The sequence below is a fragment of the Indicator indicator genome, chromosome 1 (assembly GCF_027791375.1).
Source record: "Indicator indicator isolate 239-I01 chromosome 1, UM_Iind_1.1, whole genome shotgun sequence".
Lineage (NCBI taxonomy): Eukaryota > Metazoa > Chordata > Aves > Piciformes > Indicatoridae > Indicator > Indicator indicator.
In genome coordinates this window covers 69,325,893-69,344,225 of record NC_072010.1, presented here as the reverse complement: position 1 = coordinate 69,344,225, position 18,333 = coordinate 69,325,893, and the positions used below count along the sequence as shown (strand labels likewise).

At 40.8% G+C, this 18,333-nt stretch overlaps 1 protein-coding gene across 1 annotated transcript; it reads right to left on the bottom strand.

The window, feature by feature from the left end:
* Positions 1-121: 121 nt before the first annotated feature.
* On the bottom strand, positions 122-6,714 carry MFSD9 (major facilitator superfamily domain containing 9). The gene is made up of 6 exons (XM_054389140.1): positions 6,625-6,714; positions 5,083-5,170; positions 4,028-4,071; positions 2,427-2,556; positions 1,457-1,666; positions 122-912 (listed from the first exon to the last, which is right to left on the bottom strand). The coding sequence occupies exons 1-6, from the start codon at positions 6,712-6,714 to the stop codon at positions 122-124; spliced, it is 1,353 nt and encodes a 450-aa protein (XP_054245115.1).
* Between the last annotated feature and the right edge of the window lie 11,619 nt (positions 6,715-18,333).

The window sequence follows — 18,333 nt, the reverse complement described above, 5'->3', positions numbered from 1 at the left end:
ATAGAGAGTCTTCTTCAAAGGTACTGTTACTACTGTCCAAGTCTGGCAGGTGTAATCACCACCCCAGTTTGATTCAGTTTGTCTCTCCTGTAAAATAGATCTATTCAATCCAAATTTGCACCTATTGATTTTTGAACTTAACATCTTCACGACTGCAGTATTTTTGTTTGTTGGCATTCATTACCAGAATAGCTACTAAAGCTAGTCCAACTCCCAGACTTGGAGGGCCACAAGGACTGAACTCCTGAGTAATACCAGAAAGGAGTGGGGCAACTATACGTCCTACTGAAGTCACAGACTGCCCAACACCTAGGAGCGTACCACTGGCCTCATTCCCACCAATAGTCAGTTCAAGATCAATGATACAAGTACGACTTATAGTAGTTGAAAAGGCTAAGAATGTGGAAGACAAAATGACCATCCATATGCTCAGCGCTGAAGCATACAGGAGAATCAATGTGCAGGTAAGAGTGCTAGAGTGCAACAAAAGTCTGTAAGTGTTGTGCTGATACAGTCTTGTTATTGGTCCAAGCAGACAACCAGCCAGGACTCCAAGTGCACTGCTATAGCTCATTAGGTATCCAGCGAACAAGGGTTTCACCCCAAATCTCTCTTCCAAGGCCAGAGTAAAATTACTATAGTACAGCAGTATAGCAACAGACATCAGCAACCGCACTAAAAATATATCCCACAGATCAGAGCACGCAATTCCTTTAATCCTCTTCAGCACTGTTGCAACTTGGATCCATGGAGATGAGAAGAGACTTTCACTTGCCACGGCTTGGCTAGTTGCCAAATTTAAGTGCTGGTCATGATTTGCTTTTGCTGAGAAACTGTCTGTTCTTTTGTTGTCTTGTTGATGTTCCCTATTGCCAGTCTTTTCTTCACTCCAAGGTAACATCCAGACAAGACCTATACAGACCAAGAAATCAGTAGATTTCATTCAATTGCATTGTCATGTGGAAGACATTAATCTGACTGTAACAATTTACTTGATGAAAACAAACAACAAAAAAAAATCCAAATTATTTTAACAATCATTTAATTTTAAAATATTGCAAAGTTTAAGTGTTATTCACAGTATCAGTTCAACTCTAAATGCAGTGAAAGCAATGAAAGAAAACACTGAGGTGACACAAGTACAACATATAAACAAATCTGAAGACTTAAGACAAAATTCTGATTCCTAGTCGTCTTTGGGCATATTAAAAAATCATGTTCCTGTCTCTGAATGTAAAAGTGATGGATACAATATGAAGGAGAAGTATCTGGAGGTTACCTCTTTAAAAATTCCTACCCTTCCACACAGGTGCAAACTCAAAGGGTAGTATCGCTATACCAAACATGCATGCCATAGATAATAAATGCACAATGAATTTGTAAGCATTGCAAATGGCATAAATACAAAAGTGAGGAATGAAGGCACCTAAGATGCAAAATAGGACATACAACTTACCAGCATTCAGAATGAAGATGGAGGCACAGATGAACGACGTTTGATAAAAGCCATCTTCCAACTCTGCAAGGTAGCCACCAACAACTGGCCCCAGAATGAAGCCCACACTAGAGGCTGCGTTGAAGCGTCCCATTACTAAAGGACGCTCTCTCTCAGAAACCAAGTCAGAAAGCAGGGCTTTAGAGATGGAGAGTGTGTGTTTGAAAATACCTGCAACACAATGTAAACAAAATAATAAACATGTACTGCTCAGTCCAGAAGCTACACGAAATATTAATGGTCAAAATCCACATGAATGATATTTTTAAGACCCCATTAACCACAAATGTTTCAATGCAGCATATTGAACCATGACCACTCTGGCCATTCAAGAATTTGGACTTTGGAATCAGTATTGTTCAGGTGTCTCTGTGGAAGGAGTGCTCCTGCAGCCCCGTTGAACAAAGAACTAAGCTGAGTACTGAAGCACACTGGGAATAACTGCTAAAATAGGAACTTGTAGGTAGGTAATGGTGGAGTAGGAACATCTTCTCTATTTATGAATCTAGCTCTGTACCAACTTTGCTGACTATGAAGACTTCCAGGATTGTTAACACACCAAATTCATATGGGAAATTGATGTGTGGCAAAAGAAGAGCACAGAAGGGTAAGCATACTGCAGGAACATTAATAAGACAATCATTTGTGTTCCTTCCCTCTGACCAGGGCAATGCTGTCAGTCACAGTGCTGGTAGCCTTAAAGAGTATTATTTCTACTAAGTAATCAAACATCAACCAAATTATTAATTAGCAAATTGTCTTTATATTAAGATAACATATTAGCAGTTCCTAAATCAAAACTATAGGCCAGATTTTCCCATTACTAAGGTTCAGCTAGTGCTGCTGGGTGATGACGCTATATAGCCACCCATATACCATGACTTCTCTAGCTGAGACTACAGAGAATTTAAACTGCAAAATGTTTACTCACCTACAGGAACTCTAGAAATGGCAAACAGGAGCACAGTGGTGGACGTTCCAAGAAGGAAGTAACCCAGTGCGCTGAGAAGAATACATGCAAGCAGGGAATATCGTCTTCCTACTACATCACTCCAGCAACCCTTTCACAAAGCAGGAGATGAAGATTAGCTCTTTATTAACATGCAACTATGCACAGTGAATGATCGGTACTTCTAAATTAAACTGAGAAGAGAGATCAAAGGACTGTCAATAAAAACTTAATTACACAACATTCCTAAATGCTAAAAATTAGGAAGTCACAAGCAGAGTTATGACCTGCTGGCAGTCCACCTGCTGAAACTATGATTCTACTTAATGTGATAGTGCACAGGGCTCTTTAAAAAATATTTTCTCTCTTTTAAAAATATAGTCCTGAAATAAACACCATGGAATATTAGTAACAGAAGCTCTCTGAAAATGTTATCACAACAAAGAGTTGTTTTCATCAGTGGTTGCTATGTGCTGGACACATGTTCAGCATCCTAAAGAATGATCTTAGCTATGAGCCATTTGAGCACAGACAGCTAGGAAGTATTTATGAGAAGGGCAAACAATAAGTGTGCTAAATGCAAATTTACAAGTCAGCTTGATACCAAACAGGAAATAGTTTTTGAAGAAAGCAAGCAAAGGACTTGCAGTTCAAAGCAAATACCACAACAATGTAGAAGTGATTTATTCCAGGTGCCCTGCACTACAAACCCTGAAACAGTTTTTTTTCTTGAGATGCTCAAAATCTGGTTTCTTGAAATCTAGGAGGCACCAGGGTAATATTAAAGACACTTCTAGCTAAATATAGAGATCACAAAATCACAGAATGTAAGGGGTTGGAAGGGACCTTTAAAGATTATCTAGTCAACCCCCCCCGCCAGAGCAGGATCACCTATACCAGATCACACAGGAACGCATCCAGGCGTTCTTCTCCAGAGAGGAAGACTCCACAACCCTCCTGGGCAGCCTGTTTCAGTGTTCTGTCACCCTTGCAGTGAAAACATTTTTCCTCCTGAGATCTAACGTAAAGCATGCATTCAAGAGGTTTAGTCTTTGCACTCTTGCATAGATTAGGATGTAAAAACTCAAAGGGTAATAGAAAACTGAACCAAACAAAGCTCAAAGAGGTAAGGCATGAAATTACACCATATGGCAAATTATGAGGAACTGCTCATTAAGCAGGGAAAGCAAATTCTAAGTAACTGGCTTATGAAGTGCTGACTCTTAAGACTGCTTTCTGGACAGGCTACTACACTGCAGGAAACAGCTCTACTAGGATCAACACTGAAGAGAATGCTGTATGACTACAATGTGCTCAGTAACCTATGAGCCCAAACCTGGATTCTAGTTTTTGTCTAAAGACTGTATTCTGTTTAGTTCTGAAAAATCTAGCAATTGCCTATAAACAAAACAAACATTTCCCACACAGATTAAAAACTGGATGCTCCAGAGAAAATGACTATATGAACACTATAAACATTTTGTTTTTCCAAAATGTCAAGAAACATTTATTAACCTCATCTTTTTTCCCTGTAAAATCTATAGAACTATCAATATGCTTGGGAATGCAGCGTTATAACTTACCACAAAAGTGCTGGAAAAGAGTTGCATTATACCATAGAGAGAGCCTAAAACAAATAATTAAAATACCAGTATTAAAAATTAAACAATGCTTAAAAAAAAAACACCACAAAATTTTAAATGTGGAAACAGACAAATTCTGGGAATAATTTACTAGAAGAATAGAAAGAGGGAGCAGGAAAAGCCAAGGGCAGAGTTTAGCACATAACTAAGGAAACAGTTTCAGGAATGATAAAAAAAGGAAGGAAAAATGCTGAAAACGTGTAAAACCATATCATGTAAAAAGATGCTGCTTTGTACAGTGTATTGAACAAAACAGACCTTGGCATTTACAAATCCTTTCTCAGAATCGAGAGAGAATTTTATTACTAGGAGGCAGTAATCATTTTCCATTTGGCACCACAGAAGCCCTGAAAAAATCACCTGTTCTCCCCTTTCATTGCAGAGGTTAAGATTTAGTGGCAATTAGTGGCAGAAAACAAGCAACAAAGAGAAGCAGAGAGAAACATCTACCAGTCTCTTTAATTTATAAAAATATACCACAAACCCTGGTTTCTTTCAAATTTAAAAATCAAAGCAGATTGTTGAAATGAAAACATACTCTTGAGTTGCTGTTTAAAATACTATTCTGTCAGCTCACAGAAAGGAACCAGAATTATTTCAGGTGAAGTGCAGAACTTCATCCAAAACAGAAACGTAAGGTAATAAAAAACAAGAGTAAAAGTAAAAGCAACGCCTCTGGCTCCCAAAGTTGCTGAGCTGTGAATTCTTGGACGCTGGAAAAGTTATCTGTATAAGCATTACTGCAAGACTTCCTTGTTCTTTCCAAGTGTGCTTTCCCAAGCACTTGCTTTTGGCTGCTGTGAGTATGCATGTCTGGAAGGGTATTTGGGCCTGGTACGTGTGGCCACCCTTACAGTTTTACTTGAAAATCAGCCTTACTTTTTACTATGCCATCAGCAAGGAAGAATTATGTTACCACAGCCAATCTGCAGTAAGGGATAATCCAAGTCACTTTATGTTATTCTTTAATAAATCAATCAAGTACTGCAACTCACCTATTATTCCAGCAACTGTATGACTTGCTCCTAGAGATTTGATATGAAGGTTCATTAAAGGAACAACCATGCTCACACCAAATAAATCCTGAAAAGAAGGAAGAGGAAGTTTTAGTAATCAATCACTTTTACAAAGATGTTGGCAACCTGGCATAATAACAATATTAAAAAAAAAAAAGAAGGAAAAGAAGTAAATTATTTCCATATCAATACAAGATCAAAAGAAAACTTTTTGTGGCCAGTGTGGTATGTTGTAGCCTTTATGATGCATCCAGTATGTACAAAATTACAAAACCACAAAAACTGAAAAATATAAGGATGACTTCACAGAGGATTAATGCTATGAAAATGGCAATCCTCTTTTCTCCTCCAGATACAGTTAATTCTGAAGATACGTATTTAAACATTAAACAATCCCTTAATATATATGAAACTTTATCTGTTTATCAAGGAATGTACTTGGCACCTGTAAACTCAAAGTGTCTGTATTTTCAATCACCTAAAAATACTTTATTATGACTATTTCACCACTCTCTATACCTTCTAAAAGGACACTTCTTCGTTTATTTCAGTGTACCCCATGCTCCAGGTCAGCAAGGTATTACAGAATTGGAGAAACACAATATTTAAAAGTGAGCTAAGGAGCAAAGCTTGTTCTAACACACCTTTTCTCAGCATATTTGCTCCAGGACTCAAACCAAGAGCTTGCTGCTGCAGCCCAGCCTAAAGTTAAGTAAGAGAATATATCTACATTTCACAATGCAAATTTATACTCATTTCATCCTCAGTTTCCAAGCTATCCCTTCTAATTTAACTAAATAACATTTTCCTGAGCCTCATTAATTGCTACCTTCCTTAAAGTCTATACACTATGTTTTTCAACAAGGTTTGTTGGTTGGGTTGGGGTTTGGTTTATTTTTTCGGCTTTTTTCTTCAATTTTTTTAATGTGTTTTTTTTTATTTTAGAAAAAAAACAAACCAAAACAACAACAACAACAACAACAAAATCAACAGTTTTTTGGGGTTTTGTTTTCTTTTGTTTTTCCAGGCAGGGGTTTTGGTTTGAAGGTTTTTTTAGCTTACATTAAGCACTGGTATTTCAAGGAACAGCTCCCTCATAAGCATAATGCAAGCCTCGGGTTTAAGGGTGCTGAGCTATTCCACTGCATTCACGGGATAAAAATCACGCCTTTCTATCAGACAGCACGACTGTCTGCATAGATAAAAGTTGAAGTGATGCACATCAAACCCCAACAGCTTTATCCGAAGCGCCAAGAAGCGAGCCCGCTACGGGTCGGGACCGGGGCCGCCCGCCGGGAAGTAGCAAACGACATGCGAAGGGTCAGCCCGACTTCAGGCTTTGCAGCATTTCCTCACAACACCGAGGGAACCTAACCTTTCCCAGCTCCCCCCTGCAACGCCTGCCCCGGAGCTGCGAGGCCGGACAGCGGGTGGCGTGGAGCACTCCCCTTTTCAGGCACGGCTGTCCGTTCCAGGCCACGTCGGAAAGGCGCCGCCGTCGCATCCCGCCTCCCCGCTTACCAGGAAGCCCACTGCATACAGGCAACGCACGAAGCGCCTGGACGCCGCCGCCGGCCCCGCTGCGGCTCCCCTGCCTCCATCCTGCTCCATCCGGCCAGCTGAGGCCGCGTACCCGCGCCCCGTAGCGGCCGGCGGGACGGCGGCGGCGTAGGGCATGCGCAGTGGCAGCAGCGTGGCAGGAAGGAGGCAGTGGGGCAAGAAGCAGGAAGAAGCGGTCGTGTTCTGTTTGCGTTCACGAGTCTGTTCTTCGTGTTTCCTCTTTTTCAGGCAAGAAGCAAGAATAAAGGATCTTTGCAGGTTTCGGAGGCCATCGGGATCGCTGCCTCCCCTACCTTCCCCTCAGCTGGACTTTACCCTTCCCGCCTCTTCCTGTGTGTTTGTGTCTGGACAATGTGACCTCGGGGCCTTGAGGCTCTGAAGAAAGCAGGAAGAACGATATAGGATGGAGGGGCTTTGGCATGGTGATGGGTCCCTGCGCTGGTGTCTGCATTGCTGTAGAAAGATGACGTTTGGACCTGTGCACCGCCAGTCCAGCTTCCTTCATGCTGGCTGTCACCAACCACTGCTGCTGTTGCTTGGGTTTCTCACAGGGTTCAACGCGGTGCTCTCATCAAATTTTCTGATCACAAAGTGTTTTCACACCTTGCTACATGGGAGCTGGGGAGGAATGGTATCCATCTTTCCACTTAGTGTGTATGCTGCTCTGCTCTGTTTCAGTTTAAGTCAGGGGTACTGGAGTTGTTGATGGCTATTGTGCTGTAACACATTTGTGTCCAAAGAGGTAAAATGGAATTCTTAAATCTCTGAGATCACAAGATCACAGGATTTTAGGGGTTGGAAACATCCTCCAGAGATCATTGAGTCCAACCCCCCTGCCAGAGCAGGGCCATATAACCTAGTGGTGGGTCACACAGGAATGGATCCAGATGGGTCTTGAAAGTCTTCAGAGAAAGAAACTCCACAACCTCTCTGGGGAACCTGTTCCAGTGCTTTGTGACCCTCACAGTGAAGAATTTCCTCATGTTGAGGTGGAACTTCCTGTGCTGTAGTTTATATCCATTGCCCCTTGTCCTGTCACAGGGCGCAACTGAGAAGAGGCTGTCCCCTCCCTCTTGACACTCATATTTATAAACATTTATCAAATGCCCCCTGTCTTCTGCAGACTAAAAAGCCCCAGATCTCTCAGCCTCTCTGTGTAAGGCAGTGCTTCAGTCTCTTAATCATCCTTCTAGGCCTGTGTTGGACTCTCTCGAGTAGATCCCTGTCCCTCCTGAACTGGGGAGCCCAAAACTGGATACAATGTTCCAGGTGAGGTCTCGCTAGGGTAGAGTAGAGGGGGAGGAGAACCTCCCTCCACCTGCTGGACATGCTCAATACACAGCTGGGAGTGGTTGTCATGTGCAGAATAGCTTCATAATGCGTGCAGAGGGGATTTTTTTGTGTAACTGCTGGCCCAGGGGTCAATGAAAAAGCTGCAGTTTCAAGGACTTAAAAAGCTCCTCCAAATGCACAAGGAAGAGGAGGTGCTTCAACTTCATTTTAGTTATCAGAAGAAACTTTCAAAAAATGACAGTGACTTTTTTAATTTAGCAGCAGTTAGTAAGTTTGTGAATATTTAATAAATGACAATAGGATAACTTCAGTTCTTTGTGTTTTCAGAGGAAATATCACAGAATCAAGGGCGTTCAAGAGATTTAGATCACAAAAAGGGAAGAGAATGTGGGTTTTCCTTGTGGTTACGAAGAATTAAGCTTCAGCACCACTCACCCCCAAAAAACCCAAACTGACAAACAACCAAACCTGGAAAGCAAGGCATAGTCCTAGATATGTACCTTATTTATAAGATACCAAGGCAAAGTTTAGTCTACCATATGCACAGGCACAAAGGTGTTAACAGAGTCTCCAGAATAACTCAGTTGTTTAATATCTCTGTGGCTTTGGTATTTTATAAATGATTTAACAAATGCATCTTCTTTCATTTCATAGAATCATAGAGCGGTTTGGGTTGGAAGGGACCTTAAAGATCTTTTAGTTCCAACCCTTCTAGACCAGGTTGCTCAAGGCCCCAGCCAACATAGCTTTTGAACACTTAAAGGGTTGGAGCCTCCATTGCTTCTCTGGGCAACCTGTTGTTCAGCACCCTCATGGTGAAGAATTTCTTTCAATTGTCTAATCCAAATCTAGCTTCCAGTTTGAAGACATTACCCCTCTCTGAGGCCACTTTGAGTAACAAAACATCTCAGATTTTTAAAATTCTGGATCTAACATTAATGGAGATCACAGTTGCATACAATGCCTCTGGTTACAAAATGTTGAAATATTAGACCACTATGGGAATTGACACTATGCTGTGTGCTCAAGAGTGCACTAGTTTTACCCTTGGTCATAGAAGAAATGGAAATGGTCCAGAGATTTATCAGAGGAAACTATTAAAGAGGTGGATGATTAAAAGGTGTTGCAAGAGTTAAGTACCGTTCCTTAGCTATTAAGCAGATTGACTTCCGTGGAAAAACTGAGCCCAAGTGAAATCTTTGAGGTTCTATGTAAATGTCAGTCTCTCAGAAACCAGAGTTGTCAATTCTGCGTTCTTCTCAGATTCTGGAGATCAAAACAATCTAATATAATCATAGAATCTTAGAATGGCCTGTAGGGGTTGGAAGGGATCTCTGGAGATCATCTAGTCCAACTCCTCTGCTAAGCAGGTATGCCTAGATCAAGTTGCACAGGAACATGTCCAGGTGTGTTTTGAGAGACTCCAGAGAAAGAGACTCCACAACTCTCTGGGCAGCAAGTTCCACTGTTCCATCACCCTCCAACTAAAGAAGTTTTTTTTTTTTAAGTTCAAATGAAACCTCATGTGTTCTAGTTTGGACCTGTTGCCCCTTGTTATATAACTGACCACCACTGAAAAGAGCCCAGCCCCATTCTCATAACTTCCAGTCTTTAGATATTTATATGCATTTATAAGATCCCTTCTCAGTCTTCTCTTTTCTAGGCTGCTGTCCCCTAATTTTCCTCATGGCCCTCCACTGGACTCTCTTCAGTAGTTCCCTGACCTTCTTGAGCTGGGGAGCCCAGAACTGCACACAATACCCCAGGTTCTGCCTCACCAGGGCAGAGTAGAGGGGGAGGAGAACCTCCCCCAGCCTACTGGCCACAGTCTTCATAATGCACCCCTTCTTGGCCATGAGGACACATTGCTGGCTCATGGTGTAACTTGTCCACCAGAGCTCCCAGGTTCTTCTCTGCAGTACTCTTTTCCAGCAGGGCAACCTGTACTCATGTATGGGGGTTATTCTTCCCCCTCTACGCTTGCCCTTGTTGAACTTCATGAGGTTCACCTCTGCCTGTCCAGGTCTCACTGAATTGCAGCACATTCACCTGGTGTGTCAGCCACTTCTCCCAGTCTACTGTGCACACCTGCTGAGAGTACACTCTGTTCTTTCATCCAGGTCATTGATGAATATGCTGAACAAGACGGGACTCAGTACTGACCCCTGGTGAACACCACTAGCCACAAGCCTCTGACGGCCCTGTGCTGTTGATTACAATCCTCTATGCTCTGTCATCCAGGCAATTCCTAGTCCACCTCACTGTCTACTCATCTAGCCCACATTTCCTAAGCTTACCTGTGAAGATGATATGAGAGGCAGTGTCAAAAGCCTTGCAGAAGTCGAGGTAGACAACATCCACTTTTCTCCCCTCATTTGCTCAGCTGGTCACACCGTAATAGAAGGCTATCAGGTTGGTTGAACATGATTTCTCATGATAATGAGGACAAAATATTGTAGGCAAAAATATTGTATTCCCTGTGTATTATTTCATGCAGGATGGCTTGTAAAGAAGGATAGCTGAACTCTTTGATCCTTCAATAATATTGTCAGTGCAAATTATTCATAGAGGAAAAAATATATTCAGAAGACATATAGGTGTCTCTTCCTTTAACAAATCTCATACTGATTTGGTACTACCAAACTTGGTTAACGTATTTAAAAGCTATATATATTACATATTTTCTTTTGCATAATAAGAAGAAGACATTAATATATAGTAGCCTGGTAAATCTCTTTTGCCTTTGATCTGAAGGCAGATGGTTCCTGCTACCTCGGGGGTTCCTACTCGTGTTCTGTCATTGCAACTACAAAATTTAAGACAAAGGCTTCCAGATAAATAAAGATAAAAAATGCCAAAGAAATCAGTGGTATGACTAATAATGTAATTGACTAAAAACTAAAGGAATGAAAGAAAATGAAGACCATTTACCACAGTTTTAAGGAAATTAGAACCAGTCTACTATCTTTGGGAGCAGAATTACATAGTTGGTTGATTAAAATGATACTATCAATGAAGTACACTTCCATTAGTTTAAGAAATTTGACTTGTTCCTACTTTAAGGTGTTTGACTTGTTACTGCATGATTCTTATGACCAATAGAGAAGTACATATTCAGACATGACAAACAGAATGTGGGATCAGGATTGTTTGATACGCCTCCAGACTGTATTTGTGAATGGATAACCTTTCCTGAAGAAGGGGTATGTCTAGATGGTCCTCTCATTTCTAGCCCTTTTTCCAATATCTGGAAGAAGAGGTAAAATCAGAAATACTGATAATGCTGGGACCAGGAAAATTATGCAACCTAATGACACAGTCTGAGATATGTAAGCATTCTAAATGTAAAGGCACAGCTAGAAACAAAGCCTGATGTGTGTTTAGATGCATGTGTCTGGGCTAGTATGAGATTAACGTGGTAGTCATAGTAAATAAGCAGTGACCATAAGTTTTTATTGCTGTTCTGTGGCCCAATGAGCAAACCACATTTTTTGATAAAAGAGGAACCTGAAGTAGAAAACCAGGAAAACTTTATTACTTTTGTCTCAATTATTTGATCTGAATAGTAATGCAACATTTATCTAGTTCTGCTGTCCTAATTGAAGATCAATATGGAATAAATGTAAAGAATTTAAAAGGAAAAAGATACTTTTAATGGCTGAAGGAATATTTCTTATGCTGTTGGACAGTGGACTGTTCTCAGCCTTGCTTAGTGGGCTTTTCTTGATTCAAATTATGAATGTGAGGGGAATGAGTCTGAGGGAGAATGCCTGAACTTGTTTACTAACGACCAGAAGAGATGAGGGATCTGCAGCCCTTTATTGAAAACATCCATTGTGGTAAATGCTTGGTGTTACCTGCCAAGCAAAGGACTGAGGCAGTCTGCAGCTGCCCTTCTTCAGCCAGCTGTATGGCTGGGTGTGCTCCAAGCCATTACAAAGTGAAAGCACTGATGAAAATCATCTAAAATCTAACAAAGTTTTCGAAAAAAGATTTTTTCATTCCTTCAATAGAGGGGAAAATTTTAAACCTTATAAATTCTTTAAAAAAGTTTGTAAAATACTTTTGTAAGACAGTTCTAAGACAACTACAGCAATTTATTTCAGTAAATGGAACATATTATTCGATTCCCGTGTTACAAATAGATAAGGTCAAGCCCCCCAAATGTACCTTTTGTCATCAAATTTAGCAAATTTAACAATGACTTATTTCATTCTGGTTTACTGCTTCAGATCATTAGGGTAACATTCAATAGTCATTTCAACTTTTGATATGCAAATTGAGCCCAGTAGAAAAAGTTACAATCCAGCAGTCCAGAACATTTTAGGAGCTACTGTAAATGAACTTTAGTTTGGAAACTGCTGTTAATCTTAAAGACATTTAAAGTATTCTTTCTGAAAAGATCTGAAAAGATGTAAGGAGTGTGGAAAGAAATCATTTAATTGATTCCACCCTCAAAGCTGTAATTGATGGTGGGCATGACAGTGACTTAGACAGCATTTTTTAAAATTTTGTTAAAGGAAGGCATTATTTCAGGCCTTGGGCCTAGTTATAGAATTATAGAATTGGTTTGGTTAGAAAGGCTAGATCCTCATGGCCTCCTGAATAAATTCCAAATGTATGTACCAAAAAGCATCTGTGCAGTAGATGGAAGAAGGTACTGCCTCAGAGTGAGGTTGATAGTACTTCCTGCTGTGGAAGCACCCATGTAAGACAGTACAACAAAGAAGAGGGCAACTCTTCTGACTATGTCTGGGGTGCAGACGCTTAATTATTTCCATGTGAAATTGACTGGAATGCCTGCTAAAATTAAGCAACTCTTCCATTTCTGTGGAAATTGGAAGTGAGGTGACTGCAGGTAACATTAATGGTGTAGGCCTGGCTTTTCTATAATTTTAAGGAAAGTTTAGAGCACTTACCAAAGAAGTGAGGAACTCGGATGCATCTTCTTGTGCCTATGATGGTTCTAGTTATGTTGCCTGACTTGCAGGGACATGGATACATCACTCCTTGAATCAGTGTTATGACTGTCCATGGGTTGAGCTGAATTTGCAGATATGGGTTGAGCTGAATTTGCAGATATGGGTTGAGCTGAATTTTCAATACCATGCTGCCATTATGCCAACTTCAAAAATGTAAGCAATGGCTGAAACAGAGTATTATGGGGCTTGAAGTTCAGATTGTAATGTGAGAGGCTTCCTGTTCTGGTTACTGCTTCTGATTTCTGGTTTTGGGGTATTAGGCTTTTCTGCTGGGCTGGCTGCTGCATGTTTGGGTGGGGGGAACCATTTATCACTGGCTTCTCCTGCTTCTTTTGCTGAGGTCATTGTATAGCACATGGTCTCATTAGACCCCCTTATCTCAACCCATAGGTTTTTTTTAATTACTTTTCCTCCTGTCTGTGTGTGGGATGGGGGCCTCACTTGTTAGAGCAGCCTGTGTTAACCTTGGACAATGACTTGATTAAAAAATATTGTGCCTTCCCATAATTTTACCTATCTGATATAGATTTAATGTAAGATATCATGCAGAATGGGATATGTGAAACAGAATCATAGAATCATAGAATCAACCAGGTTGGAAGAGACCTCCAAGATCACCCAGTCCAACCGATCACCCAGCTCTATCCAATCAACTAGACCATGGCACTAAGTGCCTCATCCAGTCTCCTCTTGAACGTCTCCAGTGATGGCGACTCCACCACCTCCCTGGGCAGCCCATTCCAATGGGCAATCACCCTCTCTGTGAAGAACTTCCTCCTAATATTCAGCCTATACCTCCACTGGCACAACTTGAGACTGTGTCCTCTTGTTCTGCTGCTGGTTGTCTGGGAGAAGAGACCAACCCCCACCTGGCTACAACCTCCCTTCAGGTAGTTGTAGACAGCAATGAAGTCACCCCTGAGCCTTCTCTTCTCCAGTCTGTGACTGTGACCCAGTCACAGTCATACTAAAGTTTTCCTTTCTGTGGCTGAATGGTTGGTAAAGTGAAGTCCTGAGCACAGAGAGTGAATGAGGTAGGATCCACATAGAACATATGCTTTGCAGTTTTGTTCATCTCAGTGGCTGCAAGTCTATGATGTATTCCTACAGATGTAGGGATCTGGATACATAAACATGTACAGATGTAATGCCTCATAAAGATTGTTCTTGCTTTATTAGAGTTCCAGTTGTGGCTGGGCTATGGGCTTTTCCTGTCCTTCAGTCAGAAGACAGGTAGCTACCATCATCTGTCTCTTCATGAGGTTAGTATAGCTCCTGCAGAATGAATGATTCAGTGATACCTGTGTTCAGAGTGGCTTGATTTCATCCATGTGCAGAGGACTTGTCCTCTCTACAATCTCTGGTCAGGTTTTAATTGAGCCAACATGTGCCCTTGCTGCAAAGAGGTGACTGGTGTCCTAGTCTGTATTTTGCAGAGTGTTGCCAGCAAGTTTGTCTCTACTCAACACTGATGAGGTCACACTTGGAGTGCTGGGTCAATTTATGGGCTCCCCAGTACAAAAGAGACAGGAACATACTGAAGAGAGTCCAATGAAGGGCCACTAAGATGATGAAGTAGATAGAGCATCTGTCCTGAAAGGAAAAGCTGAGAAAGCCGGCACTGTTCACCCTGGAGAAGAGGAGGTCCAGAAGAATCTTTAATACCTGAAAGGAAATACAAAGAGGACAGAGCCAGGCTGTATTCAGTGGTGTCCAGTGACAGACCAAAGGGAATAAACACAACCTGAAACATGGGAGGTTCCTTATGAACATCAAGAGATTTTTTTTTTTTACTGTGAGGATGACTGAGCATTGGCATGGGTTGCCCAGGCAGGCTCTGGAGTTTCCAGGCTTGGTGATATTCAAAAGCTGCCTGGACATGGTCTCTATAAACGAGCTCTAGGTGGTCCTGCTTGAGCAAGGGGTTATATAAAGTGACCTCCAGAGGTCTCTTCAGGTATCAGTCTGTGATTATGTGATTTGTGGCCTGATTTACTGTAGCATTGAGGTTAAAGTGGTTATATCTCAGGCTAGTTATTCCAGGACTCCAGTAAGCCCAGCCCCTAGTAAGCAGAGAAGGAAAAAAAAAATTAAGTAATAGTGCTCTTAGGACATGATTCATTGCACATTGAAGTAGTCATCCAAAAATAGGTCAGATAGGCTGTGTCGTAAAAGTGCCGATGTGACTGTAAAGGAAACCCGAAGTGACCAGCTTAATTTGAGTCAGCTACCCTGCAGCTGTCTAGTGTTAGGTGAGATGAATCCTGGCGAGAGATTTAGTGGACAAGGTGTACTATACTCTGTATGTCTGCCCAGCACGCAGCTGACAATTGACCGTGTAGGTGCAATGGATAACATACTGCCCAGCTGGGGAAGGGGAAGATGGACAGGATGAGGATCTGAATCAGCAGGTGAGATACTCTATTGCTATACAGAATGTTTTTCTTCAACAGTAAATGGACACTGAGGGCTCAGAAGGACTCAGCTCTGAGGCAGCTGCTGAAATTGTTTCTTGTGTATAGTGAGACATGCAGCCAGTTCTTAAAAACTCTTTTTAGATCATGGACATTTCTGCCAGCACAGATAAGGAGCTGCCTGCCAATTCTAAACATACACATACAACATTTACTCAATCACACACAAACATAAACAAGCAAATAAACAACTTCTCCCTCCCATAAACTAATCAAGCTTTTTTTTTTTTTTTTTCCCCTTCAGATGGAAAAGGAAGAAGCAACCTGCTATTGGGTTTTGGTTGTGGGGTTGGGTTTTTTTTTTCTTTGTTTATGTGCTGGGTTTTTTCTTCTAATAATAATAGACAAGAAGGGGCTTATGTACTATATTGATGCTGGAGCTATTTAGATACATAAATAAAACAGGAAGATTTAGAATTCGTTTAGCCCTATCTATCTGGAAAATATAAATGAATATAAATAAAATGATACAACTTCTGACAGCTTTCTTAAATGTTGCTCCTCACCCAGGACACACAACTCTCTGGAATGTGCATAGACGAGATCATCTCTATCCATCAGCTACCCCGGAAAGGGAGGATGGTGAAAAGGACAATGGATTCACTACCTGGACACATAGCTAAAAAAACCTGTGACTAAAAAACTGTATAAAAGACCTGAGCAATGCCAGCTCAGGAGAAGAAAATGGAGAAGAAATTACAAGGAGAGAAAAGGACAGACACAGGAGAAAAGACATCACCATGTAACCTGGAAGCAGCAGATCAGGAGGAACCCTCTCTCTGTGTCCTAAGTTCTGCCTGCTGCAACTCATGGAGCTAAAGAGGCTGCTCAGAGAAGGACTTGGACTTGGACTTTGGGATCTCTCCTTCCCCTTCTCCAGCAGAGGACAGCACAGCCAAAAAGGATGACACCTCCTCCAAGCCAAAGCGGTAGCACCCTTCCTTCACAGACCCAAACCGTCTTGGGGGTTGGAGGGATGTGGTGATATAATTCCTTTCCTCTTCTCTCTCCCTCTTCTCCCTCTCTCTCTCTTTTTGCCCTCTCTCTCTCTCCTCTTCTGTTCTGTCCACTTTATTCTTTTAATAAATAGCCTCGCTGTTGATATTTTGGTCTCGTTTGTGCCTCTAATTTCATAACACAGGAATATTCAAAAAAAAATGAGTCTCTTTCCCTCTCTGGACTGAGACACATTGTCATTATAGTAGGGATACATTTGGCCAAGTCACTTTAGTTTAAACTACCTGTCTTTCTGTAGAAATTTAGGAGTTTTGGGGGGAATTGGGTAACAATCTTGTTTAAGGTTCAGAATAATGACTGTTTTGGTTTGCTAAGCCTGGCCTTGTTTTCCTTGCGTTGATACTTTCTCTCTTCTGTTGAGGAACCTTCAGAATTTAATTTAATTTTATTGAAGAAAAGGTGCCCTGAGACTTTCTGTGAGTATTCAAGTATTGGATAACATGAATTTATAACGTGACATAGCAAGTCTTAACATAGCTTCCAATTCATTCCTGACATATCTGGGCATAATACTGGAGATGTTAGAGTATTTGAAAGATAGCTCTGCCAGAGAAAGTGCCATAAATATAAAAGAGAATAATTAAATTAGATCCTCTCAGGATGAACATTCTAAACTGAGATCAGAGTGCATGTACTGTATATTAAATATAAATACTTGTACTGCACAGGCAGCTGATTCAGCTGTCATTGGAATTCAGTGAAGCTTTTCATGCAAACTGATTTCAGTGAAGCTACTCATGAAAGTAAGTTACTGTCATTCAGAGATGTTTTCACAGAGTGGCTGATGTACTTCTGATCTGAAGCTGGGTAGATGCAGTAAGACTGAAACAAGCAATTTTATTTCTTTTATTGTTTGTGAACTAACAAGACCTAGATGTCTACTTGAGTGATTGAACTGAGTTATCTGAGTCTAATCTAGGTTTTGCTGAACCACTCTTCAGGATCTCCTGACTGTATTGACTAGATCACTATTGGTTGTAACAGAGAGGCATCTAGCTCATGATGTTGTCTAAATTTGGGCTTGAACTGAACCCTAGTTTGTTGGGGTTTTTTTTACACATTAGAATAGAATAGAATAGAATAGAATAGAATAGAATAGAATAGAATAGAATAGAATAGAATAGAATAGAATAGAATAGAATAGAATACAATAGGGCTATTTCAGTTATCAGGGAACTACAGCAATCATCTAATCCACCTGCCTGAGCACTTCAGGGCTGACTGAAAGTTAAAGCATTATTCTAACTTGCAAGTAATGCTTTTCTAAAACATCCCTTATTTTCTTTTATAGCACATTCTATGAGTTCTTTTTCCTGAAAGATACTTTTCTTTAATAGAGATGATAAAACATCACTTTCCAAAGTCAGATATTTTCGAAATCACTTCCTGCTATAGCAAAGTGAATTTATCAGAGGTTGTCAGGGAAAGCAAATATGGCAAGAAGAGTCTGTTGGACTATTCTGCATACATGTAGTGCAAAAAATCCACAGAACACCAGATGTGCTTGTGTATGAGGTTAATATAGTATCAGATTTAAAAAATATGATTTGAAACAAATGTAGGTATATAATGTAGTGTTAGCAAAACACTGAGGACACAGCTGTCTGGAAATGAGGACAGGTAATAGAAACAGTCTTTCCCTTGCTCCCCTTGAGCACACTGTGGCACTGTCCAAACAGATACTGAAATATTTGAAGTAGGAGTCCCTCTGGAAGCCTAAGTGTGTTGCAATAAAATTTTGTGACATTATGTTTTCTAGCATAAACTAACTTCATCCTTCTCTTGATCCCAGAACTTCCCAGGATGAGATGCCAGTGGAATATTTTCTACTCTGGTTATTGATAATTCCAGTGAAATTATAAGTGAAATATAATACTTTACTTATCCTGTAGTAAGGACTACAG